Source organism: Amphibalanus amphitrite, unplaced genomic scaffold, assembly GCF_019059575.1.
Source record: "Amphibalanus amphitrite isolate SeventyFive unplaced genomic scaffold, NRLGWU_Aamphi_draft 000333F_arrow, whole genome shotgun sequence".
Classification (NCBI taxonomy): domain Eukaryota; kingdom Metazoa; phylum Arthropoda; class Thecostraca; order Balanomorpha; family Balanidae; genus Amphibalanus; species Amphibalanus amphitrite.
Genome location: NW_024881828.1, coordinates 618,664 through 640,965, shown reverse-complemented (window position 1 = coordinate 640,965; position 22,302 = coordinate 618,664). Strand labels below are relative to the sequence as shown.

At 51.3% G+C, this 22,302-nt stretch overlaps 1 protein-coding gene across 2 annotated transcripts; it reads left to right on the top strand.

Moving 5' to 3' along the window:
- Positions 1-811: 811 nt before the first annotated feature.
- LOC122388736 lies at positions 812-22,020 on the top strand. Of its 2 annotated transcripts, none has more exons than XM_043380117.1 (8): positions 812-1,317; positions 6,229-6,271; positions 17,286-17,443; positions 18,174-18,318; positions 19,592-19,825; positions 20,148-20,314; positions 20,571-20,841; positions 21,201-22,020. In XM_043380117.1, the coding sequence occupies exons 1-8, from the start codon at positions 1,261-1,263 to the stop codon at positions 21,227-21,229; spliced, it is 1,104 nt and encodes a 367-aa protein (XP_043236052.1). In that variant the 5' UTR covers positions 812-1,260; the 3' UTR covers positions 21,230-22,020. The 2 variants fall into 2 exon arrangements, with proteins under 2 accessions (XP_043236052.1, XP_043236051.1); XM_043380116.1 differs by having other exon boundaries at positions 866-1,317; positions 6,205-6,271.
- Positions 22,021-22,302: the final 282 nt, after the last annotated feature.

The window sequence follows — 22,302 nt, the reverse complement described above, 5'->3', positions numbered from 1 at the left end:
GTCCGACCATGTCCGACAAATTTGCTTTATGTGTGGCAAATTCGAATATCCCTTGTATTTAACTGTTAGCTGTATGAAAGAGGTTTTGACGCTTTTTTACATTTTGGTACAGCAACGCCCCTTGGATTTCAGTATATTGTTTTTGTAGGAGGTAGTGCGAATGTCCATCATAAATATAAAGCTGTCACGTGTCAAATAGCGCCAAAAGGTGAGAAAAGGTGCATGACCTTGAACGACCTTGAACTTTAGATGCTCATCCTGAGAAAACTATGGGACGGCGTTAAGTACAAATTAGTTTTTTGGGATCAGCGCTTATGTTTACATCAACTGAGAAGTTTTTGAAAAATTTGGAGGGGTCCGATTTTTCCAATAAGGGTTACGGTCCAGAATATGTTAGCAGTAATACAAATGTGAATATTTTGAGAACCACTTGACGGCGTGAAATAAAAACATGATTTTCGCAATCAGGAGCTCAAAATCTATAAGCTGTGCAATTTTGAGCCAAATCCGAGGGGTCCGCGAATGTGCACGCGAATCTGAATGTGAATATAATGCAACTTTATGCACGTGGGGTTCATACACGATGATAATAATTTCTTATTGCTACCAGAGCCTTCACCAAACTCTGCGCGTGCTGACCGGAGCGCCCTGCGGAGATTTTCACACATAGTTGTTATGTAACGGGATCAGTCATCTTCAAACGGACAGCATTACCACGGAATGTATAGTCTACGACACGTCGTAGTCTACGACATGTCGTAGACTATACATTCCGTGGCATTACTACAAGCCATGTATAAAGCCACATCAGCACTTTTTTTGTTATGTGATCATGCTAAGTAAGCGATCCTTATAAATAAATAAGTGGGTACGACCTTTAGCGTGAATCGATAAACTGAAGTGACTTACTGATTAACATCTTAGCCTGTTGACAATTGGTGTCAATTCTTACATCGAACCAAATCTCCAAACCATCATAGACTGATGGTAGTGGGCTTATCCACTGGAAATGTATGTAATTACGCATATATCTCAAACCCATCTGGAGCTGTCGGTGCCTGGTGAGACTATTCATTCCAGCGAGTTGATCCGCCTGCCCGTCTCCCCTCCATCCCGGCCTGATGACGTCACCGTGGGCGCGGTGGCGGCCGTGTGACGTCACCAGGGGGTCCGCGGCGGGTTCTGGGTCAGCGATAGTGTCGAGCGGCCGGCCGCTCCAGCGGCGGCCTGCAGTCGGCCCGCTCACGTGAACCGGTCAACATGAGGTCCCTGGTGCTGCTCGCTGCCCTGACGCTGGCCACGGCCTCCCCCCAACAGGTAAGGCTGCCCGCGCCGCCGACTGCATGCCAGCCGGCATGACGCGCTTTATCGCACGCACGCACGCACATGCACGTACGCATATAATTGCATTTTGGTATCTTTTTTTGCAAGCACATTGTATTTATAGTTGTAAGAAGGGGACCGAAATCATTGCGCTGTAAGAAATGCAAATATTTATCAGCACGGCATTGTATTTTTACCATGCTGTTTGACGCCTTGTTTTGTCAAAATGCCAGTCATTACATTTGCATGAGTTTGTCCTCTGTTTCTTTGATAACTGCACAGTGCACACTGCACATATCGTGTCTAATTGCTTTTTTTGCAATTCAACGCATTATGCATATGATAAATTATAAGATTTTTTCGCCCTTTTTGTTTAAATGAAGCAAGCTGACATTTATCGACGCCTGGCATGTCCGCGTATTTGAGCTTAGCGCTGTCAATTGCGTTGCTTTTCGCATTCTTGTTATATACGTTTAGCAGTTTGATATTGTGTGAGCCTATGCATGTCACCAATGTAGCATGCAAACCTCAAACAGCACTCGCTGACAATACGCAATCCCGGACCACGTTTGAGCAACATATGTGACACCAAACCGAGCTAGTCAATAGGTGCCTTTCGTCATTGGGTTCAGCTCTGTGATACTCATTGAGCAGATGGCTTGTATTTCGAGAAACAACTGCCATTTGACTCAGCACGGGCCACTGCCTTCTTAGGATCAATTGTTCCTCTTATTTTCTACGTTTTTAAATCAAAAGTAAACCAAGTACTTGCTCGCCTGATTACATAATTTTCCCTGCTGTCTGTATTCAACATAAACTTGAACAGTTGACACAGCACATCACAACACATCCGCAGTATAACGCCGCTGACAGGTCTGACAAGTGACTCCTCATGTCTGAGGCTGTAGCTTGCCCCACGCCCTCGCAAAAACATCGCCGTCGCGCGTATAGCATGTCCGTTCTATTCAAACACGCTAACCAGGAACCGGGAGGACAAAAAGCTGTCCAAGCTCCGTGGTGCGCCTTGACCAGTCCTGCGCCGCCTCAGGTGCCCCGTTAAACACGACATGGGATACCTCGGGGCCAAGCTGGAAGTTAGTTCTCAACTGGCTTAAATTCAAGCTTCTCATTCCCAGAAGCTTTCCATTGGAAGGGTGTAAATATCTTGTAGTTACTTATTAATTCATTGCTCAAGTTTTTCTTTACAAAAACACATGCATTTTTGCATTTTTTCTTTATTAAAAAGAACTGATGCAGTTTTCAAATTCTATGTTTTTCTGCCTAAGACAACAAATAACGGCACATATGCGTCTCCCTCGTGATCACAACAGTATGCCACCAATGTCACCATGCCTATCACACAAACGCTGTATAGCTGCAAAGACCATTCGAAACGCCTTGTAGTTGTGGCCAGTCGAGCCCTTGCAACTTTTTACCCGGCCACCCCCGCCAGACATGAGTCTGTCATTGTCTCACAGCTAGCCGAGCTGAAAACTAGCTCGCGGTGACCCTGCCTCGCGTCGTTTCGGTTAGCGGCGCTTCGCGCTCTGGCAACAACAGATAGACGGTCGACCATGCCGTTTGTCGCGCTGATTTCGGCCAAACGCGACACTAAAACGCGACACTGTAAAGTGAACTGTTGCGCAACTGTGCGCTGTATCTCCACATACCACCCAAATTCTTGTCATGCATATAAATGATTGATGGCGTCGAACAGACGCTGTTCAATGCAAATCGTTTGTGGGACGTGCTGGGCAGAATGACTGGCTGGTATAGCCAATAGTCACGACCTACTCAGTCGTCTTTGGGACTAGTTAGACTCGTTATTTTCAGTCAGTGCTGCGATTCATTCATCAGGCACGTGTCCACTCTGGAATTGTGAGCGGAATCGTGTGCTGAAATAAAACGGCTCCTTGGATCATAATCTATCGAGTCCCGCCTGTCCTCCATTGACGGTGAAATTGTCTAGGTCATCGTTCTTGATAGTGAGAGGACGGTTGTCTAAATTAGTCCTCCCTGTAAAGAGAGATCGTCCTCAGGCCCAATACGAGCTGCCTAGTCATTGCGGGGTCAATGGTTTGTGGCTAAATTTGGAGAGTAGATGAGGTGAAATTATTGGAGCGTTTCTTGCTGCAGAATTCACGGCTCTCTGCACATCTATTGCTAAACACTAGATCTGAGACTGTTGTGTTGATGTTTGACCATCTGGCTAAATATATGATATGGCTGTGCCATTCCACGTCACGGTCGCTAGCTCACATCAAGTTGATTACTTTTTCTCCTATTAATTTCCATCTGAAATCAGAACATTCCAATGCCGTTGTTGCACACCATAAGCCCACTCTTGCAATAGTTCAATTATTTTTGTCCGTTGACTCTCTAAAAGTACCTATTGCGTGACCCCAATCATATCGGATAAAAGTAGCTGCCTTGGTTTTGTCTCAAGTTCAACTTTTACGTCACCTGTCCAAATCACATTTGCACAGTTCTATTCTTCATCCGTTAAAGAACCCGGCTGGCCTACTTCCAATGCGAAACCAGCGGGTGCGGCTCAGCCATTGAGTGGGATTAATCTCGCAGGTCACAAGAAACGTTTTATAACGAGCAGCGGCACATTCTAAAACCATTTCTTACCTACCCTTAATATGTCGTCTACCGTTGCATTTCAGTTATATAGCAGTGACATTTTTCATGGTTCATTGGAAATACAACCACGCTAACACTGGTCCATTTTAACAATCAACTCAATGCTGGATGGTGAACAGATGTCATTTTCCCATTCATTTTATGACCAGAAAAGCTTATGCATATAAATTCAATATCAAAAGCAACGGTCCCATCCCATTTATGTCCTCATGACTCCAGCGATTTCTCGGACGCTGCAGCCAGTTTTACTCATTTTTCCACGGGCGCCGCCGCTCGGACCGGCCCGCCCAGCGCAGCCACCGGCCGGCCGATGGATGTGGGCCACGGTCGGTGACCTGGGCCGACCCAGGGAACCTGTTCACGGCTGCCGCTGCGGCGCGGCGACGGCCCACTTCTAGCGTTCATCGCTCGCAGCCTGGCCGCTGCTCGGCCGGCTCATGCACAGCTAGTTTCTCCTCCACCGAGAGAGCAGGGCGGTGGATGGAATGCTGAGATCCTGCCGCAGGGTCTCATGTCGGTAAAACGCGTCTTGTGTTGAGAGAATGCCAGTCAAGGTGCTGAGGGTTGGAGAGCGGCAAAAGAACCGTGGAAAGATCGTAGAGCGATGTAAGAGAGGCGAAGAAAGACGGCTGATCATGAAGTTTTTAATAGTATCGGCACGGAGATTGGACATTAGCCGGAAAGCTTTAGAACATCGTTCGGGCAGCTCTGTCGGTATAAGCCGTCGCACTCGACTCGGAGTGCGATCGGGCGCCGGCCGTGGGTCGTCGACCGGTCACCGTTCATCTGACCTCTACCGCGCGCCGCCGACCCGGTCGCCGGCACGGCCAGGTCACGCCTGTCGGAAGTCAGTGCGACGCGTCGCTGGCGGCGGCCCGTGCAGCGGTCCGGTGGACCGGTCGTGCGTACACGCACTTGGCACGTGGGATGGTCGAGCGGTGCCGACGCGACGGCCGCGAGACGTTATCTGATTGGAGATACGGCTGGTGACGCGAGCTGGTGACACTGGTCGGTGCCTGACGCGCCTCGGTGACGAGGTGATGAGGCTGATCGTCATCGGTGACGACTGTTGAGGGTGGCCGTCAGGAGACGTACCACCACGGTGTCTCATGCACCGTGAGATGGAAGAGATGTGTAATCTGCATCCAACCGAGGCGACCATTCGCTCTTCGTAAAAAAGTAAAGAGCAATGCAATAGTAAACTATTTTGCTAATTTTAAATGGATATTTAATGTATTCCAGGATATTGCCACAAACCAATATCAGCAAATGTTCTAAAAAAAAAATGCATTAATAATTCAAATATTGACCGAATTCGGCATCGAGAAAATTAACGTTAACCGATAAATACGCTATTTCACTTCCTGGGCTAGGCCTTGATTGCATTTCTTTATATATCACCCCGTACCATGACTGGAATATCTAACCGCCCTCTTTGCTAAGCAGCTGAATACATAAGCTTTCCCCGATTCATCCCGGACCTATCCACCACCCAAAGGAGCACTCCCTCGCGACATCAGAAAGTCCCTCGGCCAGGGAGCATCGACCTGGGACCGTATGTGGCGCGCGCGCGCGCACCTCTGACCGTTTCTCTGCACCGTGCGGGTTGCAGTGGGACATTTCCATAGCTGCATACCGGTCCGTACTGGCCGCTCGGGCGATACCGCGCTGTGCCGCCGGCGAGTGCTGCCCGGAATCCACTTATATCGGGCCCACGGACCGCTGGCTGGCACCGGCTCTGATCTTAACGTGCCGCCTTGGTAATGAGCCTTACAGAAAGCCGGTCTGTCTCGTATCGTGTTGCAGCGAGACAAAGATGACTGGTGTAGAACAAATATGGCTTACGCTTTTCGTCATCTGTGAAGTAGATGAATGTTTGAGGCGTTGTTTGGAATTCTAAACGAGTTCTTACCGAATTCGATTGTTGGCACACCAAACACCCCAGTGATGTGTTAAAATGTTGCAAAAAAAAAACGGTTATGCAAAGTTATTCGTATGTTACATAACAGAAAGCATTACTGATGCATGAATGACACAAGCAAGCACCAATCCTGAACACGTCACCATCAACCTCTGAGCTCACCTATATGCCACACAACCGCACCTATATCAGAGCTATTTTAGGTTCAATCTACACATGACTAGTAGCCGGACACACTGACTGAGCATGTGTTGGCCAGTGGCAGCCGCCGCCGGCGCTCCTCTATCGTGTACTGTTGGTCTGCACCGTTGCAGGGTCGCCGTGTTCTGCCCGGCCAGGCGGTCAACTCCATCGGCTCCGGAGGCCCCGTCTGTGGAGATGGTGAGTACCAAGTACCCAGTACCCAGAACCCAGTACCCAGTAACGAGTACCGAGTACCTATTGAGAATGGCGGAGTAGTAATCCAACTGGGAAGTAACAAATATTGCATTGCAAAATGGCTGATCAACAAATGAAGGGTTAGGCAAGCAAAAGCATGTTTTTCATACCAAAGATTTGTAACGTCTCTAAATAAGTGTTGTTGCATGATGACTGCTCGTTCTGATGTGCGGGTTATGTGATGCTCCTGGACAGATTTCTAGCTGTGATGGCTTCAAACTGATCATCAAAACCACTTTCGCGCCTGTATCAGTCCATCCATGCCACCCTCAGAATTCCCATGCTCCAGACATTCCCAGACAAGTGCAACCAAGCCTGCCTTCTTCCTCACTTAAAGTGCCGCGTTCCCGCGTACAGTCTCGCTGCGTGTAACAGAAACCTCCATGAGACCGTGATTTCCAGCGCCTCAAGCCGAGTCGTTTTCGCTCGTCACTCCGCCGACGGCTCGACTAAACACGCGAAGAAAGCGCCCCAGACATGGCCGGAGGGCATTTGTCACGCACTTTCCATACGTTCACAACACCGACGGGAGTCTCCGCTCCAAAACTGGGACGGGACAACGCCCACGGTCCGAGCTGAGCTGACGATCGCGGGCGTTTTACGCTCCCGGCGCGTCCAGTGCGGAGACTGCATGGCTGCATAGGAAGCTAACCGCATTCCCCGTGCCGCCCGGCGGCCGGAGACTGCACTGCCAAACAACACACTAACACCAGCTCGCTGCGGTCGGACCCGTCGGGCTGGTCGCGGAGTTGAGGACCCGTGCTGCAGAGCCCCGTCGGCCCACAGCTGTATCTGGCACGGCCTCTTAGAAAGCGGCATCCATCCGGGAGGGCGCTGAGCCGACGGTGGCCGACCCGACCCGACCGGACACACGACAGTCCTGTATGTATTTGGGCAGTCACCCGTCAATCCTTCCTGATATCATCCTCCTTCAAACAAGCTGTTGGATTGCTTTGACAGAGAGCCGTCTAATGAGTCTAAAAGAGTCCAGTCTAACGTTTTGATGGCAGACATCGTTCTGTGTCACATATAGTTAAATAATGCTTTGTAGGAACTGCCGAGGTTCGAGGGCCGCCATGTGACATTGTAACGGCGAGGCGGGTCTGAAGCAGGAAGTGACGGGGTGTGAGGCATATCGGGCGGGGCCGTGAAGAGATGTGTACGTGGATCGATATGCTCGGCGCCTGGCACGAGTCGCTCCCGCTCGCCTTGAGATCCAGCTAGCGACAGTGGCGGTGCATTCAGTTTGCCCTTGCCCCTTGCTTTGTCACCGCTGGGTACTGGGTTGGGTACCGCTTACTCTTCAAGGTTCCGTGCGCAGATACTCATCGGCACATAATGCGAGCGTGGTGACGACTTCAGTAGACGTGCACACTACACAGGCTATCGGGATTCTGTCGACTCGTCACTGAAGCGTCACACGACGCGGGCGGTACGGGCGTGACGCCGCTCCGGTCAGACATCGTGACGTCAGGCATGTCGTCACGTGACGGTCCCACGAGTGTTGCCGCCTGCGGCGTCACGGCGGCATCTGTCCGGCTCTGGGACACCTGTGAGACCAGCTGCAGCTCGCGTGCCAGATGGTCCATGGTGTAACTTTTGTGGCGTAATACTTGTAATTAGCGCCACCCTCCAGCGAAACTGGTCTTGTAATGGGTGTCTTGCGTCGCGCAATCATTGTAATTTTGCGCGCACAAATCCAGCGCAACTCGTTTTACAAATGGGGTTAACGTTTCAGCCATCGCCACTCCCCACGTCTGGACGCTGAAACCCGTTTGAAAGTGCGTCTGATGAATGAGGGGCGTTTCCACATAACACCCAAACCTGGGTGGGTGGACTGTGATGGAGTAAACAGCTGGGCGTCATGCGGAGAGGCACACTCGGAGGGTCAGGGCGCACAGGAGCGGACAGTGAAGGAACAGCTGGCTCGAAGCGCGAGAAAACTGCAGAGTATTGTGCAAGGGTCGGGGGTCGTCGGGTCAACCGGCCGCCGGGGTGGAGAGTCCGACCGGTAAGGAGTGAGATCCCGGCGCCGTGACCTCGTGTGACCCACGGTGACCTCATGTGACCCCATGAGTGGTAGTGGGAAGACGTAGTCTGCAGAACATGCACCAATGTGCAACATCCGAGAGAGAGAGAGAGAGCACAGGGCCGCGAGCGAGACTAGCCTCTGGGAGCGGAGCCGCTGTAAGCCACGACCATGAGAAAGGACTTCAGTGCACCGTTATGGCTCCGCTTAAGCCGTCTTGAGACCGTCTTTTGATGTATTTTCGGCGGTGAGGAGTGATCGCATGACATTCCACCGCCGTAAGATGTTAAATTCTGTTACGATAAAGCAGACATGAAACACGGGTGGGTTTTATGCAAATTGGTAAAATCATATCTACACCGTTTCCGCCTAGCATCACTCAGCTCATGTATTCGAAGCGGATGCACGCTTCTCTTTCGTTTCATCTGAGCTCTGCTAACTTGCATTTCAAGCGACATGCTCCTCCTCATTTCCGAGAATATCTCTTTTTAGGATTAGAGTGACTTATGATATACACGCATTTAGCCTCTACATTTAACCAAGTTGTCTTAATGAGCACTTCCAGTGATTTGTTTACCTCTCACCGTCTCCAAAACCACCACACCGCATCCACACCTGAGTGGTGCTTATCCCCAGCCACTGACAGTCAATCACAGGTGGTGGGACGAGGATCAGCACACACCGCAAACATGGTCCATGTGGGGCCACCGACTGGCTAGCTATTATTGGGAGGGGGTCGCTCTGGTTGGCCTCTCGGACTGGTGCTGAAAAACGTGAACAGCTGTTGGATACTGTTTAGAAACGACTGGTTGTGGTGGTTTGGGTTTTAAGGTACCATAAACGGATAGTTGTAAAATGCTCATTGCTCATACGAGTCGTATGATGAGGAAAACTGTTTGGATGAACTACTGACGGCTTTGTTATGTCGTCATTCATTTCAGTAGTAGCCGCAATGCCTAAAATGTTTCCGATGTTGTTTATCCTGTAAGTGGTCAAAACACTTTGTCATCGGAATGCCAAACGCTCCTGGCCGGGATTAGGGTAGCTCAAAATGGATGACGTAAGCCTTTACTCATCAATATTCTGTCATCCGGCACCAGCAGAGTGGCACGACTTTCACGGTTGATCGGCTGTGCCCACTGCATGGTACGGGCTGCCACGGCGGCCACGGCCGGTCCCAAGACGGAAACGATCCACCAAAGAGCCACCCGAGGCCAACTGGTCTGAGAGTCCACCTGACCTCCGTGCCGGGATGACCCCTACAGAATCCGGGACCGGGCCGAGCTGCAAATGCGCAGAACGCGCTCTGGCGCACTAAGAATGTCGCGTTTTTTTGTGGTAGAGGAATTCATGAAACCACAGTCTCCCGGAGGATGTCATCTGAGACGCTGCAGTTCACGGCACGACGCCTTTAGAATGGTTTGAGATTGCCGCCTTTTGGGATTCTCTCAGACACTCTTTGTCCTGATGTTTGAATTCAAGAGCAGGAACGAGGACAGCATCAATAAGTTCTATCAGAGGTGTCACATTCACAATGGAGACACGCCTAGTGTGACAAGTTCAAGATCACTGGTGATATATGGCTAGTTGCGACCCATTGTGGCAGGCGTCCAGGAACTGAGTCTGATGTCATTTTATGGAAACCCCTGCGTTGTGTCGTGAGAGTCACAATGCGTGATTATACTGAAAGGTTTAACCTTGTCATTTATCCGGCGATCTATCAAGTGAGAGCATCTTGACTTATGACGGGATAAGGGCGTGGCGTAACGTTTCAGAGCCGGAACCTGGATACCATACCTATTAGGCACGCCCAATACAATTCATTTAAGTGGAGTAGTACAAAGTTAGGAGCACAAAGTTTTTGGTTGCCTAATGGTTTGCCCTTTTATCTAAAAAAAAAAATATGAAAGTATTTAAATAAAGTGTAAAAACACCGTCAAACCCTTTTCAGTATAATAAATGATATGTTCCTCAGAGACATGTTTTGTCATATGAATTTTAAGCATACGAGAAAAATGTTGATCACGTGATACAATCTAGAATGTTGGCACAGTTTTTTACGTGCCTTCCAATAAAATGCCGAGCACGTATACTAAAACGGGATTGTAAAATGGGGCATTGCAGTAACCTGTTGTAGCCTGATCAGTAAAAATTCCACGTCAATGCCTGTCATCAATGATCTCAGATTGATCTTATCCCCGGAGCATGTCGCAAAAATATCCGACCACAGCCAGTCCACCTGTTAGAAAGCCGTCCTACAACATAAACTTCTCTCAACACGTCGCCAGTTGACCACCACCCTCACATCGCCGCCGCGGTGTGCCCTGATTCTTCCCATCGATAGCGTTCATCGCTGCTCGGCACGGACCGCCGAGCTCGAGCGCCGTCAGCGCGCGCCACCATTACCGAGAATAGAGGCCACCACCTCGGGCGGGGTGTAATTTGGGCGCGTTTTCACCAGTTCCGCGCGCTTTTCTATCTCAGCCGGCGGCGGCGGGCGGTGCCGACGGCTTCCGGACGCGGCCGCCGATGGAAAGCAGCGGCGGAACGGCGCCGGATTCCGCCCCGACGACACCGCTCCGGCCGCCACACCGTGAGAGATCGCGCGCAGAGATCGTGTTTCAGTGACAAAAGCCACGCGCCGCCAATCAAAAAGGTCGCACGCTCTGCTCGGGCCCGTCTCAGCGGTGACTCGGCAGCAGCTAATGGACTCTGGGTGACTGAGAGAGAGACTCGCTCGACCGATCGCCGGTCACTGGGCCATCGGAGGCCTCGGGCGATCGTTGTCAGGTCGCTGACCCGTCGGCGGCTCATGTCGTCGTCTCGCTGGGGTCAGAGGGCGTGAGACGCGTGACCGGTCTGAGCACGGGTGAGCACGCCGCTGCCGCCGGCCGGCATACCGTGTCGGAAGCGTTCGAACACACTTCGACCGGGCCGAGAAATCGGGCATAGGTCACACGGTGCTCTGCACAGCGGTGCGCGCCGGTCCGTCGGAGGAGCATGGATCGACGGATCGACGCGACGGGCGGACGAGCGGTGGATGGCTGGCGGGGTGGGGCGGCGTGGGGGCTGAGCTTTTGAGCACTGATCGATCGGGGGCGATGGGTGTGGACGTCCCACCGCCCACGCCCCGTCGTTTCAAGGCCTTCCGCGTGCGACCGTCGACGTTCATTGCGCCACGGCGGCCTCCAGGTGCCGGCCAGAGCCGGAGAAAGTAATAGAATCGGGGCTGTCGGCCGGCGCCCGGGGCAGGTCGGCCGGTCGGGCCACTCCTAGCCCGCGTCAGATTGCATCTGGACCGCCCGGTCCTGGCCGGGCGTAGCGGACCATTGGTCTGTGGCCTGCAGTTATGACGCGCGAAGAACGGACCGCAAGCTCTGATGGAGACGCCGCCGGTGAGGCGGTCCGCTAGCGCCGAACACGGCTCCTCCCGGCAAAGTGGTCATCCTGGCGATGTTTATGATGAACCAGACCGGTTCGGGATTCATAGTAACGATCCTGCACGGTCAGGGCATAAAGCGGCCTGCACCTTACCACCAGTGGTCTCGGAGTCCGCATCTAAGTCACCGGTTGACCCATTGTACCGCAGTCACGGACCGAAAGCCATAAGACAATTCAGGACATTCCGGTAAAAAACCGGACGCTCGTCCCAGTCCATGATAGTAACCGCAGCATTCCGGGACAAACCAGGTCGCTCCCGGATCGAGTGGGATCCCTGGTCAGGACGGTGGACTCCGGGCAGGGCGTGGCGTGATGTCCGCCTATTCTGGAATATACCATACCTCTTCACCCACAAGGTGTTTCCGCTGGGGTCGATTCGACCAGTCCCTTCGCTGACCACCATGAAGCGCCCAGCTACCCTTACCAAGCAGGAGAAATTCCACCGTTTGAGAGAAAACTGACTCATACTCCCTCGCTCGCCGCTACCCACGCCAGTTTCGCCACTTAAGGCGTAAGGGTGGGGCGAGGACCAAACGAAACCGGTTGATTACTGGGAAAATGTGTTTATGTAGTCAGAACATGTCCATAAGGCGTGATTGATTTCAACTTACAAGTGTCAGACACGATACGACACATAACTGCACGTGCTGTCGGAAGCATCGCATGAAAGGCTGAATTCGCATAAGTTAATCTGCTTATTTTCATCGACGCTATTCTGTTGTTTTTTAATATACACTGTGAGGAAACTTACCTTCGAAACATTTACCTCGATTGTTCATTGCACAACAGTGCCTGGATCTCGTTTGTCACAGACTTACAACCCAAATGAAAGTCGCTTTTCATTTCATTGATAAAACGATATTTAGTACTGGAATGTTGAGCAATGGTATTCTACTTGATTATGCATAATCATGTTTCAAAAGATAATTCAATCATACCGTGTTGAGATATGCTAACGATCATAGGCGTCGCCAGAGATTTTCGGTTGGGGGGGGCAAAATCAACTTTTGTGTTAAATCTTGCCTTTCCCCAGTCGTTACTCACTCGTTTTACATATTGTTCGACGCGCAATGGTGCGAAGAATTCGATGGTGACAAAGTTTTCCTTCTAGCTATGACATGCAACTTTTTTTTACAGAGAAATTAGAAATTTTCAAATTTCTGGACAAAAACGACCGGTAGAATTACAGTGGCTGCGTTGCCGACGCACTGCAGAGGGCCCTTGTGCAGACTCTCGTCGCTCATGATCATTACCCAGAAAAAGGTGACAAACGCTCCATTTAATCCGATCACCCTGCTAAAACCTCCATTCACGCAAGCATGCAGAGGTTTTACGTGAAATGCATAGGGCTTATCCCAGCCGCCGATTGTAGCGAAGTTGGGCATTCGCCGGAGACTGAGAGTGAATCTCGGAAGTGTGAATCGGAAATAATTCATCTTTGCTCCAGTGAGAGGAAGTGTTTTGTTCACTCGAGTGTGAACAAAACGTTTCTCGTTTTTCGTGTGAAGGGAAGCGCTGCAAACGTGAACAAAAAATGTTTAACGGAACCAAACGTTACGCACGGCATAGCGGCAAGGGATCCCTCAGAGATAGGCTTGGGACTTCCAAGCCATTTCAGGCCACTCATGATCAGTGTGGACTCGCAGAAGCCTGCTTAGGCCACCTGAGATTGGCGTGGGTCATCCCAAATATTTACGTGTATGTGGTGCTTTGGGGCTTTCCGAGCCCAAGGTGGGACCCACAGAAGCCAGTGTAGTCGGCGGGCGCTAAGAGACTGGGCCCAGGGTAAGCCTGGAGCCCTCGGATAACAGTGTGAACCGTCGGGGTCTGTGTCGAATCCCTTAAGACCCTACGTAGGGACATAAGAAACATGTCTTGCGGCCCTCAGAGGTGCACGTTAGTTGTGATCCCTCAGATGCCGGCTTGGGGTTACCAAAGTCTGTCGCTGAAAAGTTCGACTGAACTATCCGAGGCCAATTAAGGTTCTCAGAAATTTTCGAAGGCATCCTCAAAGATTCGTGTGTCCCTTCAGAGGTCTACATAATGTATAAGGTCCTCAAAGATCCCTGTAACGATCCCTCAAAGATCCCTGTTATGGGCCCTCAGAGAGCATGGACACCAGTGGGACTTTCAGAGGCCGGTTTGGGCCCTCTGAAAGCTTCTTCAGGGCTCAGTGGAGCTCCTTAGGAGCCTGTGTGAAAAGCAAGCTCATGAGCCCTGCGGCACTTGAACGGTAGTTGAGCCTGTCACAGACATTTGGCGAGAGTTATGAAAGGCCGCGAAGATTTCGTGTCACGCTTTGAACGAAAATTATGTGTCAGTAGGCTCCAAAACTTATGAAAACCAGCTATAAAATGTAATAAAGAACCAACTAGGAACATGGAATGAATCACAGCATTGGCATTTCTGAGTCTGGAGTCGGAGTCTTGAAGATTTTTGGCGACTGCGACTCTGACTCTTGTTTGAACTGCACGCTCCAACCGAGTCTGACCTCACAGACATTCTCCGAAAGGTACCCCCATTTTTTCCCGACTCGAAAATCTCATCGGATCTGCATCGATCTCAGGGGGTGCCCGGTCCGAGGTTGGGGGGGCAAGCTGCCCCGCTTGCCCCCCCGTGGCGACGCTAATGCTAACGATACCAACGTTATAATACACTGCAGATAAAAGCTCACAAGATATGAGTTAAAACAGGTATGAAGTATGCACCGTACAAGACTTCTGCTGTTATCCTGGACGACTGGACGCTATCAAGTAATCGTAATTCATCGCAAATTATACTTACACTTTTCACACAGGGATTGAATAGTTTTATCTGTAGGATTGCTGAAATCCTTGATGGTATGCTTGATCACTAAGCTAATTGCTGTACCTAACACGAGATATGCTATGATGAATCAAGATTATCAAGAAAACAATGGCTGCGGAGAGAGAGAGAGAGAGAGAGAGAGAGAGAGAGAGAGAGAGAGGGGGGGGGAGAGATATATCGCTACGTGGTTCCGTTTGATTCGTATATTTGTCCTGATTTTGACGTCACAGATCAGCACTCTACCGGTCTAGTTTAGGGTTATTGGCTGACCAATAGACCGATACTTTCACCATCGGTGATTGGTATATCGGACTGAAGTGTCTCACGCCACCTCAAATATCCATCACAAATTGTCACACGGCACTCAAGCTGTCCACTGGACAGTATCCGACTGTACCCCATTTGTCCAACGGACGATGCCCATCGACAAGCATGGAACCTTAGTGAGCTCTGCACAAATCTCTCTCTCTCTCCCTCTCTCCCTCTCTCTCTCTCTCTCTCTCTCTCTCTCTCTCTCTCTCTCTCTCTCTCTCTCTCTCTCTCTCTCTCTCTCTCTCTCTCTCTCTCCCCCGCTGCTCTGAGGTAAAAACACCGTTCGGGTTGGCAGTGGGAGCTAAGGGTCGCCTTAGTTGAGTCACACCTCTTCCCGCTGGGCGGTATACGACAGCCGTGGGCGGCGGCGCTGACTGCTGGGCGGGGGCGGGGGTGGCCACCCGTCACCTCGAGCGTCGTCGTGTCGTGAGTGTCTTCCTCTGAAGCACCGACCGTCGGCCCATTAAACGGCTTTCTTTCCGCTCGACTCGCGACCGCTCTTCACACGGCCCACACGAGCCTTTCTTCTCGGCGCTTAGCGGCGGACAGAGCACTCGGCAGAGCCGGGAACGAGAGCCAGCGAGTTAGGCTCACGACAAAGCACGGAGCCGCCGTTTTAGAATCACGAGAGGCTCTTGGCGAGCGAGGTGAAGCTGGAGCAAAGCCGAGCGCTAGGCTCAATTTGAGGGAAGGTGCGGCACGAGATGGCCTAAGCGGAGCATCAAAGCGCCGTGCCGCGCTAATTTCGCCGTCCTGGTGCGCCGCCGCGATTGTCCAGATAATCAGCGACCGAGTGCGTGGTTCTAAACGGTATTACGCCACCCATGCAGCGTGCTTCTGTCGGCGATTCATAGCCCCGCCCTGAAACTGGAGTGGACCTGTGATGCAATCGGATAGCCGTCCGAAGTAATATGGCGTGGCATTATGAAATGTTATACGAGCCCCGCTGCAGTGGGCTTAGATATTTAGGAGGAAATTTCCCTCTCTGGGAGGCTGTTTGCCGAACTTGTTTTCGATGATTTGCAGCTGGAGAAAATGAGCAATGAATACGGACCTTGGCTCGGCACGACAGGGCTTTTCAAATGCTAACGACTTGTTTCAAAACTCTGCGCTTTGATGTTCTGATTCGGTTCGGCATGATTGCTGTGTTGCACGTACATATCTCATAGCAGTTCGATTCAACCTTTCAGCTTCATCTGTCACGTAAGAACGCCGGCAGCAAACTCTGACCTTGTTTTTATCGCCCCTAAATTGACCAATCACCGCCACATTCAGTGGTGAGATAGATGGGGACAAATTAGGGCACTAGGCGATCGCCCATGAGAGATCGCTCCCGATTCACGATCTCTCGATAAGCTCGACTATGGCCATTACCGGACCGGATTCCAGGCTGTGTGTGTGCCTTGCGGTGCCGATGGTCCGGCCCGAGGTCCCGGCTCATGTCTGGGGCGTGGCCGGCCCATATCTCTCGTTAAAGGGAGCTCCCCGCCGTGTTACTACCCGGCGTTACTTTCTTCGGCTGTCGGTGCCGCACTCTGTACCGGATGTGCGCGATGGGTCTTTCTCTCTCCCTCACTCTACTTGATTGGCTCGGGGTTAACAGCCGGCGCTGATGGTATCTGAGGTTCAGATCTGGCCAATTGATCTGTGCGTGAGGGATAATCGAGCCAGCGAGCTGGTTTCTTCAATCTACCGGAACACCTTCGCTGTCAACAGCATTTAACACTCAATCCTGCGTTTCCCACGGCACTCGTAGCCAGGGCTGCGGAGTCGGAGTCGGAATCGGAGTCGGAGTCGGTCGGAGTCGACAGTTGTGACCGGAGTCGGAGTCGGAGTCGGAGTCGATTTTAGAAACCCGAGTCGGAGTCGGAGTCACCGAAAATCTGTCGACTCCGCAGCCCTGCTAGGTCTGCGGAGTCGGAGTCGGGAGTTGGAGTCGGTCGGAGTCGACAATTCCGCCCGGAGTTGGAGTCGGAGTCGGAGATGGTCTTTGAAAGCCGGAGTCGGAGTCGGAGTCGGAGTCGCCGAAAATCCATCGACTCCGCAGCCCTGCTCGTAGCTCTGTTTCCTCCCACTTATGTTATTTTTTCTTCCCCTCAGCCAGCGGCTAAGCTCTACCTACCCTATCCCTCCCTCTCTCCATCGCCCCCATCTCTCTCTCTCTCTCTCTCTCTCTCTCTCTCTCTCTCTCTCTCTCTCTCTCTCTCTCTCTATCTCTCTCTCTCTCTCTCTCTCTCTCTCTTTCTTTCTCCCTATCTCTCTCTCCCTGTCCCCTCTCTTTCCTTCCCTGCAACGTCTCCCATTTTCAATCTCTCTTGATCCGTTTTCTAGCGATCCCTCGCTAACTCCCTCTCCCTCTTCCCGCAGCGTCTGCCCCGGAGGCCAGCAAGCCGCAGAACCTGCGCGTCTCGGAGCTCGTCTCCTGGGTGCGGATCACCTGGGACCGACCGGCCTGCGAGGGCGACCTCAACTCCTACATCATGGTCGTGCTCGGAGGCACCACCAGCTACGACACAGAGATCAAGGTATGACCGATGGCGATGACGTCACCTGCGGGTGGTCAGAAACAACCCACTGTGGCTAGGGTCTTTGTCTGCAATTCTTTCGGGGGTGATTTGCTCGCTCATTATGAAATACGCATTCTATCCTAGTTACGCTACGTCTATTCTGATTTTACGTTCAGCAATTTCGTTAGCACTGAGTCCTATTGGTATGCGCTTCAGCCAGGCGCAGCTGCTTTTCCGTTTCGGAGATGCGTTCACTCTCTCTCCCTAATGAATGACCTGGCTTGTGCTGCCCTCCGCCCAAGCACGTCTGAAATTGAGAGCTTTGTTTTGAACGGACGGCGTTGTAGCAGCAGTGGGCAGCTGCCGTATGTCGGCACGGCCTTTGAACCTTTTACAGTCGTCTTTGTTTTCGACTCAATGCTATCGACTAGCGCGCTTTGTTTAGTTAGCCATTGAGGTTGATATAGGTAATGCTCTACCTTAGTGTTTGAAACGCAGGCTTCATGTTAGAAAGTGGAGCATTCATTCACTTCATGTGAAAGTGTAAAGTCGAGAACAGCCGGTTCCTTCCCATTAGTTACCGTACGAATCCAGATCACTCATATCTACCGTTCTCTGTAGCTTATATCACTATTCACTTCTTATGACTAGAATATATCTCGCGGTCCCTGGTCGTTTTATCTCGCGTTCCCTCTGTCGCCGTTTCTCAACCGTTTCTGACCTCGCTCTCCGTCTTCTCCACTCTCAGTGTGACGAGAAGCAGTGCACGTACGACCTGAACCCGGCCGTGTGTGACTACTGCATCCGTCCCGGTGTGGACTACACCTTCTCAGTGGCGGCTGTGCTGGAGGATTCCAACCTGGGACCGGCTGCCACCATCAACCAGGCTGTCGGTACGTAATGACACGTGACCCTGCCTGTGTTGTAATTATGGGGAGAAAATTCCGTGACATGATTCAGTGAGTGCTTATTTTAACTCTAGTCAACGTAGCTTGATAGCTTTGATATTGGGTGGGTTGGATAAACTGCTGCATTAGCGTTCGATGGTTTCAATGTTAGGAGTTTTTGTATCGTTTTTTAGTCGTCTGTCCTGAGTCTTCCCATCAGGAATGAACGTGATCGCAATATTTGCTGCTCGTCACTGTCTCATTGCTGTGCGGCTGGAGTACGTTCAAAGTCATCGCCAAGGTCCCGTGGACGGTATTATCTGTCAGCAGTGGTAGCGATGGCGGTTTTACTAAGCTCTGGGCAAGGGCGAGTTGAGAGAAGCGCTGCGACGGAGTGAGCTGTAGTGTTAGCCAACCACAAAAAGTCCTTCAATCTGTTGATGGCAGTGCCTTCACGGCAGTGCTTCACTAACTTAGGAGGCCAGTGTAGAGTAAGGGCAGTCGCGGCCGTGGCCAGTCGCCAATGTTGATCGAGTTGTGTAGTGCAGTCGTGAAATATTCTGGCATTTATGGGCTATCTCAGGAAAACTGTGTTAGAAAGCTCATTGCATTGAACTTCACGATTATTTCATTAGACATCTGTCTTTAAATCAAAACAACAATCACACTTCGTAGATAAGACACGAATAGGAAACCGAAATGCACGATACGTGATTCTGTTGTCGGATATCTCTGGAAATTATTATCTCTATTGTCTGTTTCTGCAGTTACCTGTCTGTAATTCGTAATTGGGTTTATTAACGGCACACGCCATTCTGCTAGCTGGATCCGTGTAGAGCCATTCGATCCATTTTCCGTCACGAAGTTAATGATAACATTGTCACATCAGGCAACCGCAACACAAGATTCCTATCTTGGATAAATGGGGTCAAGTGACAAGCAATATTACCTCGTCGGCTAGCGATACAGTCGTGTAAAAAGGGGATGGAGGGGAGCGAAGAATGCAGATCGTTTAAAAACGAAACAGCGAAGTCACTGTGATGTTCGCGATGTTGAGTTGTGTTATGACCAGAATTGCCCGGAACATCAATTTTTATCTCACCGATGTTCAGATTACAGTCCCTATTGTTGCTACTTGCTTGTGTTACTGATGTAGGATCATGTTACACATAACCTTGAACGGGACGTTTGTCTCTAATCGGCTTGTGAGCGCATTTATGCCGACCATCCCCATGAAACATGGTTCACATCTCACCCTCCCCGTTCTCTTCTCCCACAGACGTGGAGACGTGCCCCAACTTCGTGGCGCCTCTGCACACGACCACGCTGTGCCGCGGTGTCTCTGAGGTGAACGCCAATGGCGACTGTAACAACGACATTCTGTGGAGCAAGGGCTCCATGTGCCAGGCCAAGTGCGAGGAGGGCTACGGCTTTTACGACCCGCCCGCCAAGAAGTACTCGTGCGGCGCCGGCGGCGAGTGGAGCCCGGCCGGCAGCGCGCCAGAGTGCTACCGTGAGTGGGCTGCTGCCATGTGGTGGCGTGAGGCTGCCTGTGGTAGCCAGAGCCTCGGGCTACCGGATGTTTTTGTTTTCGCGTTTTCAATTGGTTTTATGAACTTTAATTGCGGTTATAATGAATCATATTGCGCGAGTTTAATTATTGCGTTCATTCTTCAGCTAGTTGAGGATAGCAGAGAGATTTTCTTATGTGTCTGGACGTTAAAAGCTGCTAGAATTGACAGCTTTTAGCTATAGATATTACGCCATATGCTCACATCACCCATTGCTTGATCCATCCCGCGAACCCACTGACCGGCTTGCTTCTCTTCCCACAGAGATTGTACCTGTGTTCTCTGCCAACCTGCAGTACAAGATCACCTACCAGCGCAACTCGGTCGAGTCGCTGAAACACCAGTTCGATGGACTCGTCTACAAATACAACGACATCTTCTGCCCGTACCCGGAGGAGTGCGGCATCTCCAACCTGGAGGAAACCAACTCGGTAAGGGAACGCGCGGGGAATATAAGCAGCGTGTTTTAGTGGGATTCCTTCTTACCTTTCTTGGCGGGGAGAAGTTGGCAAAACTGAAACAAAAAGGTTTCTTATGGGATCACTGGACTGGCCGATCGAATATCTCTTCGATGTCGTCTCTAGTTCCTTGAAGTAGCGCAGCAATGTTTTACAGACTGCTAAGTGCCCATGCTACTGATTCTCACTTCATTTATCGGCCACCTAACCACCCTCTCCTCTCTCACAGTTGGACAAGGACGGCGCTCCTCTCACCGAGGTTGTGCTCACCATCGACACACCCGTCTACAACATCACTGACCAGGAGGGCTTCGTCGACATCGTCGGCGAGGCGCTCAGCACCGTCACCGAGGACAACGCCTTCATGACCCTCATCGACTACGACAACATTGAGCTCGTGCTTCCCGTGCTCAGCCGCCAGGGCAAGCGGACCAAGGCCGAGCCGATGCTGTGCTGCCAGAAGTGCCCAGATGGCCACGCTTACCGGCTCGGACACTGCGGTAGGTGGCTCTGACAGCGGCTGGGGTGGCGCCTAGGTGACGCTGAGGGTGGGGGAGATGAGACAGGCAGGGATAGACTGGGTGGAAAGATTGAGAGCTGGAATACGCTCAGCATGTAGGTGTCCATATCGAGCATATTATAGATGGAACATATGTGGATTTCCTTTGGGGTGTCTGAAAGCATTAATAAAAACATATAGGAGGAAATGTGTGGACTGCCATTTAACTTCCCAAGCAAGCCTTTGTCATTACCCAAGCGATAATAAAAACCTGTATTCTGTTATTGTGATGTATTATCTGTACGAGCGATTTAAAAGCTAAGGCATATGTATACTGACGATGCTGGTCTTCCTTTGCAGTGAACTGTCCGAACGGAGTGTGCAACTGAGAAGAGCCGTTACCAGCCGCTGACCTGACCCCGGCCACTGTGACCTGAGCGTGACCTAGCCGGCGTCAGGTCAGCCCTGAGGTCATCCTCTAGGTCAGCGGTGGACGCGTGACGCAGGTCTCTGCTCTGCGGCGACCTGACCTGAGCCGTGCCCCGGGGAGACTCGCGGTGCCGCGGTCAAATACTCTGCGCGGACCCCGAGCCGCCGTGCGGCAGGCCGCGCGGAGTGTCCCGAGGACCGATTGGTCCGCACCGGCGGACCGATCGGTCCAGTGGTGTGTCTGAGAGCGCTGTAAGGTGTGTGGAACTGTGAGCGCCGACCGCGACCCGGCCCCGCGGTCGTGTGTGTCGTGAGCACGGACAGTATGCCTCTGCAGTGACCTGGTGGGTTGTGTAGGAACATGACGAGCCCACAGCGTTGATCGGGCTCCACAGTGCGTCCGTGAGGAGTTTACCGCCGGGAGAGTGGGTGCAAGCGTCGAAATATGCTCAACGTTTTACCCCCATTACAACACGAACCAAATCTGCCCCCGCTGCACAGTAGCTCAGAAATACCGGACTCTCGTCGGGCTGACGCGCCGGGCCCGTACGCTCGCTCCGTCCTCCCGACTTCATTGTATGGTCATCATCCGTATTTATTGTTACCGAGTATATCGATAGGCCTACTGGCGGACGGCAAAGTATTTCCATGAGGTGTAGACTGCTGTTCGTTGTTGCTAGTTTCATGACTGTGTGCTTCCAGCAGTGTTTGTAAATAAGGTGACCAAAACAATAAAACACTATCGTGTTCATTCCGAGTTTTTGCTCCTGAATGCTGAGGAGGAAACGATCCAAAGAAGAAATTACTGAGAGTCGAACTTAAATGGTGATACATTTAATGAATTTCGTCTCAACTCAGTATGCATCGTATCATCTTCCATCTGTTTTTAATCCGATATATCATAGCGTATCACTTAAATGAAAATCGACAACGTAGCAGAAATAGGTGTCGTTATCTCATGTTCCACTTCCATGATCCTAATTCCTAACTCTCTTCCGCTCTTCCTTATACCATCTCCACACAACAAACACCA